At 39.0% G+C, this 19023-nt stretch overlaps 1 protein-coding gene across 1 annotated transcript in view; it reads right to left on the reverse strand.

Annotated features, from left to right (window-relative positions):
- Nucleotides 1-19023, reverse strand: part of KCNH8 (potassium voltage-gated channel subfamily H member 8) — a 287892-nt gene that overhangs the window by 116952 nt on the left and 151917 nt on the right. Inside the window, exon 4 of the mRNA XM_061586828.1 lies at nucleotides 7294-7421. Within this exon, the coding sequence (XP_061442812.1) occupies nucleotides 7294-7421 (128 nt within the window). The remainder of the gene's footprint in view (nucleotides 1-7293; nucleotides 7422-19023) is intronic.

Below are 19023 nucleotides of genomic sequence, written 5' to 3' on the forward strand. Positions count from 1 at the left end.
CACTGCCCACCAAGGACCAAATGTGACCTGATATTGCTCCTTTAATCCTCCTTTCATAGTACAGCATAATCATATGCATTAATGTACTAGAGTTATTTTTATTCTAAGGGTGGAGAATGGAAACACTTTCTGCTAGGAAGAGAAACTGAAAATCCTCCATACTAACTGAGTAGAGGCCAAAAATGCTCAAGAGAGCAGCTTTTGTATTATAAATCCAGAGGAAAATGGCATACTGTTACTTCTGAGATCTACTGCATTTTCAATTTAGCAAAGCCATTTCTGAAGCATTCATTACAGAACTTTTGACCTTTTAACCTGACTGATCATTTCATAATTCTGAGCTTACTCACCCCCCTTGGGTATTAAACTATACTTGGTTCCTGAAGTAAAACAATGTAACACTAAGGCCCCTTCCCCCCTTTATAGCCACAGCTGCAAAACAAAAAATCATTTTTTTAAAAAAAGAACTATTTAGAACGATATATATTCTATATATTTAGAACAGAACTATATTAGAACACTTATTAAGGATGAACACCATATATACAAGCTGATGCGGAAATGTGTAGAACTGAAGTTTTAGATAAGAAAAAAGAGAAATGGAGAGAAACCAAAACTGATGGATTCGCCTATCCCTACTGGTGGCAGAGCCCAGAAACTAGGTCTTAAGGGGCAGATCACTGGTAGCTTTGAATCTGCTGGATCTAAAACCCCGTGAATCTTCTGAAGGGCTCCTCAGCTATACCAGCCTGGAGTTGGCATAGCAATAAATAAATAAAACCCCACCTTTCATCCTGGCTAGCACAAGTCAACGGGGCTTAGGATGTGGCAGTGAATCTGCTGCTCTACTCTGTCTTGCCATGCTGCTCCCTGAACTCAGTATAGTTTGCTCTGCCCACCTCATTAATATCAGCTCATTTACATTTCAACAATGTAAGAATATGCTTATATTTTTATTATTTCTTACTATTTTAATAAGAAAATAAATGTTTTTAATATTTACATATTAAATATTATGCCTTCTCTTCCCAAGAAGATCTCATGGCTGTTCACATCAACATAATGAAAATTCAGAGCTTGGAAAAGTTACTTTTTTTGAACTACAACTCCCATCAGCCCCAGCCAGCATGGCCACTGGATTGGGCTGATAGGAGTTGTAGTTCAAAAAAGTAACTTTTCCAAGCTCTGTGAAAATTCAAAGAGAAACATAACCCTAAATAATCTCCTGGTGTAATATGCCCCTGCTTGAGAGGGGAAAGAAACAGCTTCACCATTATATAAAATGTTCCTCCAATTCAATGGGCTTATTTCTGTATAGACATATTGAAGATTGTGCTGAAAACTTGATTTGGCTGGATTGTGCTCAATATCTCATCAACACAGTTATTTTTGATCTAATTATGTACAGGTTAGTTAGCAACAATCAGCTACCAAGCTATTGGTCATTACTTCAACTGCTGTCCCTGTCACCCTCCAAATGTTGTCTGCAACAGGTAGCCTGGTTTATTAGTATAGGATCCCACTTTGATGTAGATCCCTGATTTTCCAGGGTTTTACATTGTGTGCGCAGCCTCTATGAGCAGTGCAGACAGTCATCATCTAGCTTGTGAAGACTGACTGGGATGACAAAGAGGGAGGGCTAGTTTAGTCACTTCTTTTCTCCCCTCTTATGTTGATTTAACTCAGAAGAAAAATGCCTGAATATGGCTGATATGTTAAGACAGGGAACATGGAGGGCCAAAGATTCTCCACACCTGTATTAGGACAATGAAAATGTGAGTGTGGGGAAGGGAACAGAGTTGCTTCAAAAGGTTTGTGCTATATATTTTTGCTTCAACAAGTTTGTGCTACATCAAGAACCAGCCCTCTAGTAAGCCTTCCTTGTTAGGTAGGGCAGCCACATTTCTATGTGGGGCAGCCACATATTCAGGTGTGGCATTTGGGGGAAAGAGTTATATAGCACCGGTCAATCCCCCATCCCACTGGTGGAGAGAACATGAGGGTCAGGCCAAGAGAAGGGGAATGCAGTGATCTTGTCCCTGACTCTTCCTTCATCTAGGGAGGGTGTCAATCTACATGAATAAAGTTTAATCTACTAAATTGCCTCACTCTTTTTTGAGAGATCCCCAGGAATATCAGACTCAAAAGTTTCACTTTGCCTCTTTCACCTGTGGTCCATCTTGTGTTTTGATTCTTTATGAAATAAACTACTTTGGTAATTATAGTGAGCTCCTGAGCTTGGCTTTGATGCTGCATTAGGTATCTCAGTTTCAGATTCCACCTGAAAAACAAACTTGTCCATACCGTAAGTTTAAGGAAGGGCAGAGAGAAAATAAATACTTTAGAGTGTGTTTGTTAACACCTCCTTGATAGTCCCTCCTTCTAGTCTTGTTCCTGACCTTTAGATTTTCCTTCTTGTTGGACAATCAAGGAAACACTTTTTAACTGGCTGCTATATAAAGGACTAACTAAGCAATTGGAAACTAATTTTTGAAAGCAATTGGATTTTTTTAATTGGCTGCTGAGTTTATTTCTGTCCAGAAACCTTGAAAAGGCTGCATGCTGAGCTGTACATATTGGGAAAATCAGAAATTAGGCCTGACTTAAAGCCTTGGTAGCCAGCCAGCTAACTGTGGTGTGCAGAGCAGTGTTTCTATTACTTTAGTGCTGTTTTCATCCTTTGCCATCATGTATTCAAGAAAAAAAAATAGCCAATATGATTGTGAGTATAGTGAGTGCTTTAAAAGAGTAAAAGGTAACTTAGGGCTGATTTTTTTCCAGATCACTTTAAGTAATCTCTTTATTTCACTCTTTAGCTATAAGCAGCCAATCCTGTTCTACTCATTATAATAACTGCAGGATAAACAAAGTTACTTCTTACTGCAGCCAAACAGACATGCTTCTTTATGGGATGGTGTAAATGGAATGGGCCAATGGAATGGGCCAAATCAGGCCTTTATAAAGAAATGGATGCAAAAAACAGAGAGGATATGTTAGAGACAATTGAAAACAATACTTAAGAAGCAAAACCCTTCTGATATTATTTTATTAACTCTTTAACAACCAAAGTGCCATCCAGAACCAAAAGACCCAGAATGGCACCTTCCCAGTGAGCCACACACCTCATTAATCATTACTAGGGCTGCCAACTGAATAATAGCATTTATTGGAGCAATTATTTGTCTTGCAGTTAAATTTGCATACTACCAACATTTCATTCAGGATGTTTTGTGTAGCTGGCTTACAATTTATAAACAAACACTGCCACTTATTGTTGGAATGAAAGGTTGTCTTTAGTATATATTATGTAACATAATAGAATCAAAATATTCACAAAAATACAGAAGTGTGCCCTCAACTTTCAGTAGTACCTATTTAAATTTGACATCATCAAATGAAATTTGTCTCTGCTGTTAAATTAACGGAAGTAATATCTGGCTATCTAGCAATGAAAACAATTGGAGCATGTAGCACAAATCTTTGCTTGCAAGTGGGCTAGCAGTCTACTGGTAATTTTGATTGCTTGGGATGCTTTTGAACTAGTTATTTCCAGGGATGCTTTGGAACTGAATGTTTTAATCTGGATATTTCCAGTTGCATTTTTGGTAATTTTATTGTAATTTTTAAAATTTCAATCTACTGTTTTTATGGTACTTTTATCATGTGTTCTGTTTTAATTGATTTGTAAACCGCTTCAAGATAATTTTGATAGTGAGTGGTATATACTTTTTTAATATTAATAATTCATATCCAATATGGGATGTCATTTTCATGGATGGGTTCCATAGGAAATAGGCATTCTGAAAAAAATCCTGTTGCCCAGAATAACTTTATTAAAAAGAAAAGATTCTTTTCAGTATAGTCCAATGTGTGGATTTAATTGGTTTTGCCATCTGGAAAGTTGGCATTCCAGTCCATTTTTCCAAAATACAGTTTCTTGTCTGAAACAGATACTGGAGTATGTTTCTGCAGACATTCTGTGCCATATTGTAACACAAGAATGTTTGTTGCTTTGGCTCATTCACAAGTGGACGTTCTAGGCAACTTCCTAACAATACTGTTTATTGCATGGAAGAGGTACCAAGCCATAGTTTCTGTCAAGGTTTTGCCAATTGTTGCATTGATCTCATTCAATGCTGTGTTAATCTAGTTGGTCTGGCTATCTAGAAAGTTGCAATTCTGGGCCATTTTCCCAACCAAAACGGGTCCCAGGTTGTTGTTGCTGTGAAAGTTTTGGGCTTAGTATATTGACCCCATACAGTTATGCATGACGGGTGCATTTGATTGACTTGGCTAGTTCAGATGTTAGTGTTCTGGGCCATGTTCAGGAAAGATGTATTATTGCATGGAACATGATGGTTTCAGTGAAGGTTTTGTGGCTTATTGCATCAATCCCTTCTAGTCATGTGTGACTGGTGAATTTCGTAGGTCTGGCTTGCTGGGAAGTTGCCGTTCAAGACCAATCCGTTCCATTCCAGATGGTATTTTGGTTGTTAAACCATTAATAAAATATAATATCAGAAGGATTTTGGTTCTTTAATATTGTTCTCAAGAGTCTCTAACATATCCCAGTGTTTTGGGCATAAATTTCTTTTACAAATGCCCCATTCCAGCCCATTCCATTCTGGCTTTTACACCCTCCCCTTCTTTATTGCTGATTGGGTAGAGAACACAGCTGAATCTGAAAAGCAGAGGAAAGAAAAGTCCAAGGGGCTGAGTCGAGCTATAGCCCATAATACAAAGTTCTGATAGTTAACTCTTCAAGGGTCACTTATTCACTGAATTTTTCAGGGGGTCCTATTCTTAAATTACTCCTGTTCTTAAAATAAGCCATCGTTCTTTAAATGGGGGTTGTCATTGTCTGTCATGTCACAAATTTAAAAAAGAAAATTTCCCCCAAAATGGGAGGAAGCACAGTTCTAGGGTGGTGCCCCCACATGACCACTGCTCTGTAGCTACAGGGTTGCCTAGAACAATACATTATACTTCTCAATAGTGGCCCCACACACTGTTCTTGTGGCAATACAACAGGCTGTATCACTAAAAAGGCCTTAAAACTTTGTTTGCAACTCCTTTCTTATGATGAAGGATTTTAACTGGGCTACTATATTTTTGGTGCTGTTTTATCTTTAACTATATTTTATGATTTTATGGTTTTACAGGCTTGAATGTTTTAATATTGTACCTGGTTATTGTTATTTATTAATTTCTGTGTCCTCTAGTTTTAAATTTCTGTTTAAGGTAGTGTATTATGTTGCTGCAAACTACCTTGGAAGGGCTATGTCCTAAAATGCAGCATATAAATATATTGTACAAAGAAATAATGTATCTCAGTAGGACAGGGTTTGCAGTTTCTCAGTTATGCAAGTTTTTTTTAAAAAAAATCATTTTCAAAGCAGCTATGTCATGAAGTATTTGACTCATATAGTTTCCTAATTACCAAAATGTGTGTATTGGCTTGATGTGGATTTAAAGAAAAACAAGAAGAAATATGGGAAAAACAAAAAGTGGGAATACAACAACAACAAAATGTGTTCATCAATGCATGCTACTAAATTATAGCCAATTGCAGCCCAGAATACATTGCAGGTTACCTTCTAGGAGCATGAGTCGAAAGGGCTGATGATAAAAGAAATTAGGTTATGAAAACATCAAGTGTATTTTGCAGCCTTACTTGTCAGCTGCAGTTACTTAGAGACGTGCACCATGAAAACCTTAGCTGAGACTATGATTGCAATTAAAGTACAAGCACATCAATTTATTTATTCTGCCAAGTTACACACATCCATCTCAAATCCAGGGAGAAATCTTCTTCTCGGTTTTAGGTTTTATTTACAACAGTAATGATTTGATTCAGAATCTTGCTGCCAATTAAAAGGAGATTAAAAGTATGAATTACTAAAAATATATTTTGCTTTAAACTTGTAATGGCAATATGTGCAATTGTGCTAAAATATTCTGGTTCTAAACACTATTGCCCTAGTTCAGGGGATATGTATCTGGCAAAATTGATGTACTTGGTTAAAACTGTCCTCTTCCCATCCAACCCCTACTGATTCACATGCACAAACCTCCACACATATCAGTCAGCAAAACGATGAGTGGCCCTGCATTGGGGTAGAATATCAGATCATATCTTTCCATAGCACATTGGCGCAAGAAACAGGAGGAAAGCATGTGGTGCCGCTACTCAAAGTTGTGAGAGTGTCCTATGCTCCCCTTCAGAGCCAAACTATACATGCCTCCATGTTGTTAACCATCATGTCTGTGCTTTTGTTTTTTAATTAATAGTAGGGAGAGGTTTAACATTTTCCTCCCTCACTGCAGTCCTGATGAAAATCCCACTGTATATTCCTGCTATTAGCCATGGGAAAGAAGTCTCCACTGGTGCCAGTGGGGGTTTTCCTTCTGGGTTAGTAGCAGGGATGGAAGGCTGGAAATTTTCATTAGGACCTTGGTGGAGGAGGAAAAGATTAAATGTGCTGTTAAACTACTAACAATGCATCACATCTAGTTTGGCTATCTCAGAGAGGGTCTCTATATCCATTGTGCACAAACTTGTGCAAGTCACATGGGAACCTACCTCTGACATTGATAGAAGCTACAGTATCTATGTGGGTTCTACACATTCCTAGGTTGTTCCCACCTAATATGGAAGTTACTCTTTAAGTAAAACTTTTGAGGAATGTTTAGGAAGCCCAGAAGCATTTCAATAATACTATACACGTTTTGTACACCGCCCAGAGAGCTATTAGCTATGGGCGGTCTAGAAATGAAAATAAATAAATAAATAAATACCATTTCTAGGAGGAGGAAGACAATCACATTTCTAATATCAGGGATCAGGATGCTCTGAATCAGCTCTACATCTGGAGAAGCTTGGGAACTGCGTGCGTATAGCAGGGCAGCTCTGTACAATACCACATTAGAATCTGCTTTGAGAACTTTGCTAAGGAAAAGAAAGGAGCTTGCAGCTGTGAAAATGAATGCCATTCATCGGTAAGCTTACTTGTAACCTATATGAAAAGCCAAGGTGCCAGACTGTCTCCATTGTGTTCTGTCCTTGACTTGTAATAAAGTTCAATTCACTCTTTATGAAAACGTTATGCTGGCATAGTTTTTGCTTTATATATGTTGAGCTTCTGTATTGCATTATTGAAAAGAAACATGAGAACAAGAATGCACAAGTACAATTACAAATGATTAGTAGCACCCATTAGAAAAACTCTTCTGTGTTGCAAGAAAAAACACTGTACAAATAAATGCACAAAAAGCTTAGAGCTCTATACCTACATTATTAATTTTTAATTTGTTCTTTTCTCTTCTTTGTATGTGTCCAGAGATGTGATAAAGGACAGCTCTACTCCGTCTGCGTGCTGAATCAAAATGTGATCCTGCTCTTCCTCTTCCTTTGAATTTTTCTGAAGAACAAAGATGAGATACTATTAAACAATGCAGATAGCACTTTGACTTCTGTTAAATGAACCGCTTCTGTTTTAAGTTTCACCACTTTGGCAATCTAAGTGCTGGGTTGTTGTTTTTTGGTTTTGCTTTCTTTGGTTTTAAAATGGAATTGATTTTCACAGAAGGTACTGGCCCTAATGAGAGAGGGGGGTTGTGATATAGTGGTGAGACTGAAAAGGGGAGCAATATGGAGACTGGGGGAGAAAGTGGGGTGCTGCAGGTGTCAAGAGAAAGATGGTGTGTGTGTGAAAGAGAGTATACACATGAATGCACACACAAGTTGGATATAACAAGACAGATCTTCTTGAAATTGCATAATGTTTTCTTGAGTTGCCCCACCATTGCCACCAAATCACAGATCAAATCTGTTTCCAATGACTGAACCATAAAAATCACAATCTGATGCTTTCCATAATTCATAAGGTTTACAAATACTTTTTATCCAAGAAATCAGAGCTGGAGACTGTGGACATTACACGTACCTCTTTGTATCTAGTATATTTACAACAAAACTATTATGAATACAGTATGGTGGCAAGGATCCTTATGGATTCTCATAGTTTTGTGCCCCCATATTGTTATGGACTTCCCAACATTACCAGCAAATCAGATGCCATCTGTATACTCACAGATGTATTCCCAGTCCTTTATAATCCTAGGAAGTGGACTGATATTATATCTGTATAAAATCATGTGTGGAAGTTGTATTTAGTATATTGCTGATCATCAGGCAACAGAATGTTTAATTTAATTTCTGTATGTTGAGAAGATTAAGTGTAATTTCTTATTCTGTAGTTATCATTTGTAGTAACAAGCAATCCACTAGGGCTAGAACTCAGGATTATTTTTGTTTCTAGTTTTCAGATTTCTAGGTGATGTAGAGCTTAGGTCTTGATATTTTGCACAATAGCCAATTCAGGTATCATTTATGCTGCACCCCATTCAATACAGTTGCCATAGTTTCAGTGGAGTATCTCTGTATTGATGCTTGTGTAAACTGAAGCAAAGTTTGACCTATATTCTATAAAATGTCAGGATCAACAGAAAGTACTACAACACAGTATACCACATACCTATCACCTGTTCTAGAGAACCTTTGAATGGCAATAGGGTGCTGGCACACAGAGTTAACCCCATAATGTAAAACAACAACTAGCTAGCAACGAGAGCATCATCATGGAATCAAACTGAGGTGCAAGACTGTGTAAAAGATTGGGGCTGCAAACCTATACTCACTTACCTTGGAGCAAGCGCTAATGAATTCAGTGTGACTTGCTTCTGATTACCTATGTGCAGAACTAATCTGTGAAGTGCCTATTGTGCCCATTCATCAACACTATTTATTTATTTTAACAAAGTATTTCTACACCACCCTCTCACAAAACAACAATATAAAAACATTTAAAAGCAATACAAAACAATCATTTAAATAACTAGTACTCACGAGTAGGAATGAAAGGATCTATCAATTTGGTTCTCCCAGTTTCTCATTTTTCGAATCTTAATTTTGGTTCTCCACACTCCGCAGCAATTTGTGATTTTTTTAATCCTCATGAAAATTCTTCAGCATTTTAGTCTGAATTTCTCCTAATAAACAATGTACACATTTTTGCAAGCAATTTCTTTTAATATAATGCATTTTGTATGTTATTTTCATTCATATATTCTTTTTAAAGCACACTTTCCCCAGATATATGCATTTTTTAAACATTGCTTGGTTGGAGAATTGCGAATTGCAAGGGTGGCTGTGTTCGGTTCTCATTGTTTGGAAAGTACAATGAATTCCGCTTTTCATTCGAACTGAATTGAATTTCTCCTCCATCCCTACTCAAGAGACATTTAAAATAACTGCATAGTCCTGTCAGGATAAAAAGAGGTCTTTAAGAGACACCTGAAAGTCAAAAGTGGGGATGCCTTTCGGACATCTGCTGAAAGAGCATTCCACAGCATGGGACTGGCAACCTTAAGTGTCTGACTTCTGGGGGACAGCTAACCCCTTGATGATATCAGTGATTGGACTAGGATATAAGAGCTTAAGGCATCCTGGACCCAAATTGTTCTGGGCTTTCTGTATTAACACAAGAGCCTTGAACCTGGCCTGGTAGGATGTAGCAGCCAGTGCAAATATTTTAGAAGAGGTGCCACATACTGTCAGCCATCTGCCCCCATCAGCAGTCTAGCCACTGCATTCTGCACCAGCTGCAGCTTCTGCACTACACCCAAGGGCTATGTAGAGCACATTGCAATAATCCAGTCTCAAGGTTACCAATGAATGGACTACAGTGGTGACTTATTCTGATCCAGATATGGCCTTAGCTGTTGTACTAGACGAAGTTGGTAAAGGCACTCCTAGGCACCAAGGTCACTTGGGCCTCTAATGACAAAGATGTATCCAGGAGTACACCCCCCAACCTACATATCTGCTTCTTTGGAGAGAGTGCAACCCCATCCAGGACAGGCAATTGGCCTATCTTCCAGACACAGGAACCATAGCGCCTCCATCTTCCCAGGATTCAGACTCAGTTTATTGGCTCTCATCCAATCCACCACTACTTTAAGACACTGGTCTAGGGCTTGCACAGTCTCTCCTGATTCAGATGTTATGGAGAAGTAGAGCTACATGTCATCAGCATACTGGCACTGTGCTTCAAAACATGCTCCTAATTATCACTCCCAGTGGCTTCATATACTGTATATGCTGAATAGCATTGGAAACATGTAGTGCCCTGCAGAACCCCATAGCACAAGTGCATAAGAGCACTCCCCTTATGCTACTCTCTGGACTCAACCACACAAGCAGAGAATGGATCCACTGTAGTACAGTGCCTCTGATACCCATCTCACACAGTTATTATTATTATTTATTTATTGGATTTCTTAGTCACCCATCTGGCTGGCTAACCAGTCACTCTGGGCGATGTACAAAATAAGCAAAATAGCACAAAATGACACATCAATACAATAACATTAAAATCTAAAAGCAATGATGTTAAAATCTAGCCCACCCCAAAGGCCTGCCTGAAGAGCCAGGTCTTCATGGCCCGGTGGAAGCTCATTGTAGAGATAGCATTTCTTAGGTGGAGACAGCATTCCTATCCAGGAGCACTGAGAGATAGAGTAACAGGTGATAATAACGTGGTCACACACATCCTATCTCTCTCCTGATACAGGTCATCCATCAGGTCAAGCAAATTCAGCCCCCCAAACAGGCCTAAACCCAGACTGAAGTGGATCCAGATAATCAGTATCATCCAGAACACTTGCAGTTCCTCTGTCACAATCCTCACCAAAAATGGGGTATTGCAAACTGGCCGATAATTGTTACACACCATTGGGTGCAAGTGGGCTTTTTAAGAAGTGGATGCACCACCGCCTCTTTAAGGGTAGCTGGCATTGCCCCCAATGACACATTTACAACACCCTGGACCCTTCCAGCCACCCCATTCCAGCTAGCTTTAACCATCCAGGAAGGGCAGGAGTCCAGAGGTAAATGGCTAAACACATTGCTACAAGTATTCTATCCACATCACCAGGCTGAATCAACTGGAAATGGTCCCATAACACTGGACCAAGTCTTGCGTTCAACATCTCAACTGGATTTGCTGCAATAGCAGCATCTAAGTTGAGTGACTTTATCAATGTGTTGCAAGCTGCTTGCAGCTAGCCAGTATGTATTCCAGAGACCACATGCTGGCCAACTCCTTGGATACAGCCAAGTGACTTCTTGGCTGCCTTCACCACCATGTGGCAGGCATGATTATGTGTCCTAACATGTGTTCTATCAGCCTCAGAGTGAGATTTCTCCTACTTGCACTCCAGTCTTCATCCACTCTGCATCATCAACTGCAGCTTCTTGGAATACCAGGGAACAATGCAATCTCCACCATGCCAGAGAGGGCCCTCAGGAGCAATTGTGTCAATGGCCCTACTCATCTCATTTTTTTCCACAGTGAAACAAGAGCTTCAACAGGATCATTTGCTCTATCCACTTGGAAATTCCCAAGAGCCATCAAAAATCCATCAGGATCCATCACCCTCTGAGGGCAGACCAGCCAAATTGGTAACCCATCCCTGTAGACAGGAGTAGTTGCTGCAAGGCCAAATTTTACTAGAAAGTGGTTGGACCATGGCAACAGAGTAATATCCATCTGGCCTATTTCCAGACCACCCCTCCCCCACTTGGAGCAAAGACCAAAAGTGTGAACATACCAGTTGCCAGAACAAAGTGTTTCCCCTAGCCACACCTGGAAGCGCAATGGGTTGATCTGCCAATCAGTTGTGAAATCCCTTTGAAGCTGATTTTTTTTTTAAAAAAGATGCACTTAAGCTGCTCCCTCCAGATTTTACAGTAAAAAGGGAAGAGGTTTGTCTAGCGTTGTGTGCCTCCGTTTTCAAAAGAGAGAGGTGGAGATGCACTAGAACCAGCAGAGCAGTGAGTGTGTTTCTACACCAATTCAAAGTTATGCCCTTTTCTGTGTGTCAGGCTGATGACCACTTGAGACCGTCCCATGGTTGCCATAGAGGCTATGAAATCCCAAGGTAGACCCAAAGTGTTCTCAGTGTGGATGTTGAAGTCACCCCGGACCACTGTTCTGGGATTCTACAGCACCATGCTGGAGACCACCTTAGTTAGCTTGGCCAGGGGACTGTTGGGCAACAAGGTGGATGGTATACTGACAGTATCCCTAGCCTCATTGGCCCAGTCCCACTCCAAGGAGGAGGAGTTCTTTATGATGGAGAATCAACACCGGTGGACCACAGCAACTCTCCCACCCCATCACTCAGTCTGGCTTTGTACTACACTGCATACCAGGGTGAGCAGATCTGGGTTAATTCTGGCCCACCCTGTTCCCCTACCCAGGTTTCAGTAATACACACCAGGGCTGCCTGCTCATCCACAGTTAAATCATGGATTAGCACGGTCTTATGGTGAACTGTTTATTATTTATTTATTTATTATATTTCTATGCTGCTTTTCATCATCAGGTGACCTCAAAGCAGCTTCCATAGCAAGAATAATACAGTATTATAAAAACAATTCAGAATATAATAATAATAATAAAAACTTCAACAGTATCAATAAATAACACCTCAAAATATCACAAAACAGGCTCAAATCTCAAATCAATCTAGTCTGCAAAAGCTGGAGAAAACAAATATATTTTTATCACACAGTAGAGCTCCATCACTGTTATGGAATACTCTCCCTGGAGAGGCGTATCCGGCGTCATCATTATCTATCTTTAGGCCCTAAGCAAAAATATTTCTCTTCTCCCAGGCATTTGGCTCTTAATTTTTTTTGGGGGGGTGGCGGCGGCAGGCTTTTGATGTTGTAGTCTCTTTCAGGGAGTGGGCCTTTTATATTTATGCATTGTGTTTCTTACTTTTTATTGTTTTAACTTTTTTATATTGGTTTTAATCTTTTTATGACTTTGGGTTCACTTTTGTGAAGAAAAACGACTAATAAATTTAATGACAACAACGATCAGCCTAGCGCTTAATAGAGCAACACAGAGAATATAACAGTACTGTCCACATCATCTGTGATGCTGCTCTTTATAGACACCTATCAGTCCAATCTTCATTGCTGCAGAAGGAGTTTGAACACACATTATTTGTCTTGAAAACAAATGCCTTGGATTGGAACAAATTTGTGTGCAATCCTGTAATATGTTTATTCAGAAGCAAGTCTATGGAGCTTTCACCCGGGTAAGCAGATATAGAACTGTCTTTGTTGAAAGATTGTGTGTGATTATTACATTAACATTTATCTAACTTCTTGCTCACAATTCCAACTTTAGCATCTCATGAAGTAGGGAAACACCTACAAATGTTCAGGCTTGTTCAAAAATTCCTTAAAGTTAGTCTTACATGGAAATTGGGAACACTTTTAATACACTTTTTAAAATGAAGAGTAGCACCTTAAATAATTGTAAGATTAACCTTGTTACTAGAAATTAGAAAAAGAATTTGGGGGGCTTCAAACAAAGCTGTCTGTCAAACAAGTCTAATTAAAATCAATGTCAAATATAAAGATGAGGTAAAGAAAATCCAATTAGCACAGCAGGAAATTAACAATAGATAAAAAGTGTATATTGACGTCTGCACAAAAGAAAACAGAGACTTGATGCCTGCATGATTGATGTGAAGGTTTAAATGGAAAGCAAGTCCATTAGTGGGGGTAATCACCTCTCTCTAGAATGATTTTGGACATGTTTCATTCACCATGCAGAGCTGGCTAAGGACCCTTGTTAATAACACTGTCAATGTAACAGGTTCACAGCTTCGGGAGTGCTCCTTGATGCACTTTTGTTACTAGCACATACATTACTTATGAAGCAGGGGATGCCTTTTACCATCTTGGTAAAGGCCATGGAATGCTGACTAATTGTTTGAGGGAGGGGAACAATGGGGAGGGGAATGGAATGGAATATCCTGGCAAAGGACGGAGTTTCAGTTAGTCAGCCATGAACAGGAACAATTTATGTAGCAACATTTTGTTGTATGTCAGTTATACAAATAGTCACTGGAGAATAACTGAAATATTGTGAAGGTAACTAGATAGATCTCTGATTTATGCCACAGCAATCAGCTAAAGTTTTGAAAGAGAAAATAAGAAAGCTTTAAAGGTATTTCCAGAAAGCCATATTAATGCAGGAAACAATTGAAGAATGATTCTAATATCTCTCAGGCAGAGATGATTAAATAAAGAGCATTGCATTGCAGACTACAAAACTAAATGGAGAGTGGCTTATCTTCTGCATTACTAAAAGCAAATAGTGTAAGGGCTAGGCCACGTGTAAGGGAAATCTGAAATTGATATAAATCTGATACAAGATGGTATACAATAGCTGGGGAGAAAAACTTTAAGAATGGTGGCATATTTTCAAGCTAGTTTCACAAGTGTGCATCTGATAGTTTTCTTCATTTAAACGCTAGTCATAAAATGTTAAAACGTAAGAGAAAACTTATTTCAGACATAATGTATGGGCTTACATATGCATGTGTGTGAGGAAAAATGTGGCATCCGGACCTTTTACCAACCTTCATACATTTCTTAAAATGTATGAAGAGAGTTCATGGAAAATGTATCGGTTGGAGGAAGAACCTTTAACCAGAAGTGCTGCTCTCTTCTCCCGCTACATATGTTCATCAGCCCGTATATAAAGTCTAAAAAGGGCTAAAGTATATTTGTGATTCTTGGATGCAGTCACAGAGTTGGTTGCTCCCACAAATGTCCTGGTTGTGAGTGTCTGGGAGCATCTGATTGGCTATTGTTAGTAGGGCTGGCCCAAAATGAAATCGATGAGATTTAATTCAAGCCATAACCAGCTTATCTCAATGATTTCACTGGAAACTAAGTACAAGTGAGGGCTCAATCCAAGTAGTATTCATGTAGGGTTAGGGAAGTTAAATATGGTGGATCCCAACCGGACTCAGCCAGAGATCCACTGGAGAAGCCCATGTTGGCGTGTGTGCGTTGTTGTGTGAAACAGCATACATTAAGTTGGAGTTAAGTTGAGCAAGAAACTTCTTCAGAGCATTAGAGCATGTTAAGAGTCTTTATTCAAAGACATTAAGGCTTTTCAGCAGTTTCCTTCCCCCCCTCTAGCTCTACAGCACATTTCTCTTCAAAAGCAAAAATAAGACAGCCTCTCAGGTCAGAGGCTTGATGCAGAAGAACAACAACTCACAGACTCTGTTAGCACTTTCCCAGTCTATATCTTGATGGTTACCATAACAACGGCCTTCACTGTCCGTTCCCAGACTGGCAAAGACATAACTCCTCTTTACTTTCAAAACTTTCAGACTTGATGGAAAACTACTAGGCCTCATGCCAACAGCCCAGCCTGGGTGAAAGGGCAGCTGGCAGAAGTTGGTGCAAGGTCCTAACAAGAGTCATTCTGGGGGCATGATGGGGAGGGGCCAAGGAAAGGGGGACTTTCTATTATCTATATAATATGTATTATCTATCTATCTATCTATCTATCTATCTATCTATCTATCTATCTATCTATCTATCTATCTATCTATCTATCTATCTAATTTGTTAGTCACTTTTCTTCACAAAAGTTAACCCAAAGTGACTTACACTACACCCAGGTCCCATTCCACTCTGTCCTGTGGCCTCCTGGTTCCAACAGATGCTATGCCAGGAAACAGGATGGCAAAAGGAAACATGCATTTTGTTTCCTTCTGCTGCACCCTGATGGCACAGCCAGCATTCTTCCCTCCCAGCAGCTCCTGAATGGTAGCTGGATGTGGCGGCCCATTCTGCCGTCTCCGTTTCTGCTTGCTCCGCTTCTGCTGGCTCTGCTCTTGCCAGCCTCAGACAACTTGGATTGCTCTGCATGTCTGGATGCAACCTAAGAGTTGTATTCAACTATTTTTTACGCAAAGCAGACTCACTGAAATTAATTGCCATGACTAGCTTAGATCCATTAATTTCAATGGGTCTACTCTGAGATAAAGTTAGTTGAATACAGCTCTAATACTTGGATATTCTGTCTTGTTTTTATTGTATTTTAGTGAGTATTCTTATCCAATAGATTTAAATATATTTCATGTGCTAATATCTGCCTCTCATCATGTGACAGGTTTAAAAGCCATTCTATTGTTTATATTGTGCTTTTATGTAGAAGGCTTTCTTTATTTAGACTGTTCAAAGCACACAGATATGAAGAAAGAATCCCAAAATGTTTCTCAAAATGCCACATAGTGTTTAAGCAATTGATCCTGATAGTAGTCTGTTCATACTTTGCATGAAAAATTCATGCAATCATTAATGAATTGGAGTCTGGAAAATCCACCTCACCTGAATATGGAAGATTTGTACTTTCATTATTCTCTCAGGGCATCAAATAGCAAAATAAGATAGTTTAACTAAAATTGTTTTTTAAAATATTTTTTTTCCTTTATAGTGCACCCTTTCTATTCCAGTAGCTATCCATTCTTCACCCCACAAATACAAGTTTGAAACCCGACAGGGGGGAAGCTGGATGGGGGAGGCAATTTGCAGCAGAGAATCAGTGGGAGAAGAAAGGATTAAGCAATCCTCATCTACACTCTTGTTTTCCACTGCCAATTAACCACTCCTGAAGCTGCTTTTCCTTTTTGTTTTTTTAAAACCATCAAGGCTTTTTATCTATATAAGATGCATTGATGTCTCAAAATCCTAAAAAACGGCTTTTTTTTTATAAACAACCTCCTCACAAACAATATAAAAGAAAAACAAATTTCTAGCCTTTCTGAATATGAGACGATGCTTGGAAATGTCTGGGTAGCAATAATGAACATTTAAATTAAACAGGAAACTTTATTGCTCTAAGTAACTCATCATTTTCCAATGGTTAACGTTATGATTTATTTTTCTGTCACAGCAAGCTGTATATACTTTGCACCAAAAAACATCCCCTAAATCATCTTAGAATTCTGTGACCTTGAACTTTGTTTTTGTGCATAAGTTTTTGTGCTCTGTTACTTATGATGATCCTAGTTGATTCTGGGTTTATCCGCTAGTTTGGACTTCTCATCTTTGACTCCCGCCTCCCACAGAAATCTATGGGTCAGCTATGTCATTCTACCCCACAGACTTCTGAGATTAAAGCATAGATTGCACATTTTAAACTCTGTTATCATGTACTTAATGGACAGAAAAGGTAAAACTATATCCTAAAGCTGAGGGTTTCAGCTTTTTCATTTTTTTTAGTTTTCATATTCAAACAAAACAAAAACAGAAAATAAGATAAGTAAAATGAAAACAACTAAACATATCGCATACATAAATTCATCTGGTCCAAATGATTCAACTAGTACACATATAGACCAACATTGTTTTATATATCCTAAAATCATATTCATTTATACACTGATAATTTTTCTTATTCTGTTCATTTTCCCTACAGGATCGATGGAGACATTTCTATACCATATTTACTAATAGGCAAAAAACCTTGTGGTTTAAGAATGTACCCATAGTCCACCGATATTTCTATCTAAAAAGCAGGGAAATTGGGCAGCTATAGTGAATGCACCAGGGGAGCAGGAGACCTGACCTCCTCTCTGAGATATTGGACTGCCCTACAAATTTGTCAAAAAGCAAACACCATTTGGGTTGGTCTTTCACAGTCCAATCCACTTCCTGTTTAGCTTGGAAGAATTTGGTAACATGTGCCTCTGAGCATATGGTGAGTGGTGGCAATAGCTGCCATCTCCAAAGATGGAGAATTATATTTTTGTATGTTTGTTGGTGTTCTTCTTACTTTGCTTCTTTCCTGTATTACTAATGTTTCTACAGAGAATCTAAACTAGAAAATTTTATTTTCCTCATTATTCATCCTAGAAATATGTGTCAAATTTATTTTTATTAATGTCAAAGCCTTTTTATTGGTCAGTGTCATATGATGGTGAAGACAGCCTTTTGTGTTTCAAATTGTAGGTTCTGTTCTATTTCTATTTTGGGTGCATTAACAGTTGAATCTGAAACTGCAGTTTGATGTAAAATCAGACTGATTACAATATGATGCTACTTCAGCAATGACTCTAGCTGTTGGAAAACAGAGGATGCATGTTTTCAGCCTGCTATGTTTAAACCACGTTATTTAAGGCAAGGTGGGCACGGTCAATTAAAAACATAGAGCACATCTAGAATTTTGCTAGAATATATTTCACCTCCCACTGTTTTATCTTGTGCAAACTGAGACACTCCTGAGGTCCACTGGAGACTATTCTGTAGAAGTCAGTGCCATTATTTCACAATTATGTTTGGAGGTTTTTTAGTGTAAATTTTGCAAAGTGTTGCTGTACTTGACATATTCACAGAAATGGAAACAAAAGAAAATGATTTCCTATAGGAAACTTCACTAAAATTGCAAAGTAAATCAGACATATTTAAAGTGACCATCTGAACTATAGCAACTGTCTTAATAATGTTGCTTCCTCCCTGCTAAAACAAGCACAGCACATGTCTTCTTTCTATTATTTGGGCTGATTGCAGGTGTTGCCACAACTCTCCATATGCTCAGAGACACGTTACCAAATTCTTCCAAGCTACACAGGAAGTGGATTGGACTGTGAAAGACCAACCCAAATGGTGTTTGCATTTTGACCAATTTGTAGAGCAGTACAATATCTCAGAGAGGAGGTCAGGTCTCCTGCTCCCCTGGTGCATTCATTATAGCTGCCCAATTTCCCTGCTTTTTAAAGTTTGATAGAAATATCTGTTGGCTATAGGTACATTCATAAACAGCAAGGGTTTTTTCCTGTTAGTAAATTTCCCTGCTTTTTAATCCGGGAGGTAAGAAATGGGATCCTGTCGAAGTTTGCTGAGAATGGATTGATCATTTGCATGCTTATTGAGTTCAGTGGGATTTACTCTCCTGCAATCATGCTTAGGATAGGTGAAACTGACCACAGGGGATGGGGAGGGGAGGAGGAGGAGGGAGGGAGGAAAGGCAGAGGGGACGACTGGGATGGGAGCAGGCAGGAGGAGGAGGGGAGAAGGACAGGTTTGATCATTTGCATGTTTATTGAGTTCACTGGGATTTACTCCTGTGCAAT

This window comes from Rhineura floridana, chromosome 10, assembly GCF_030035675.1.
Source record: "Rhineura floridana isolate rRhiFlo1 chromosome 10, rRhiFlo1.hap2, whole genome shotgun sequence".
NCBI classification, from domain to species: Eukaryota; Metazoa; Chordata; class Lepidosauria; order Squamata; family Rhineuridae; genus Rhineura; species Rhineura floridana.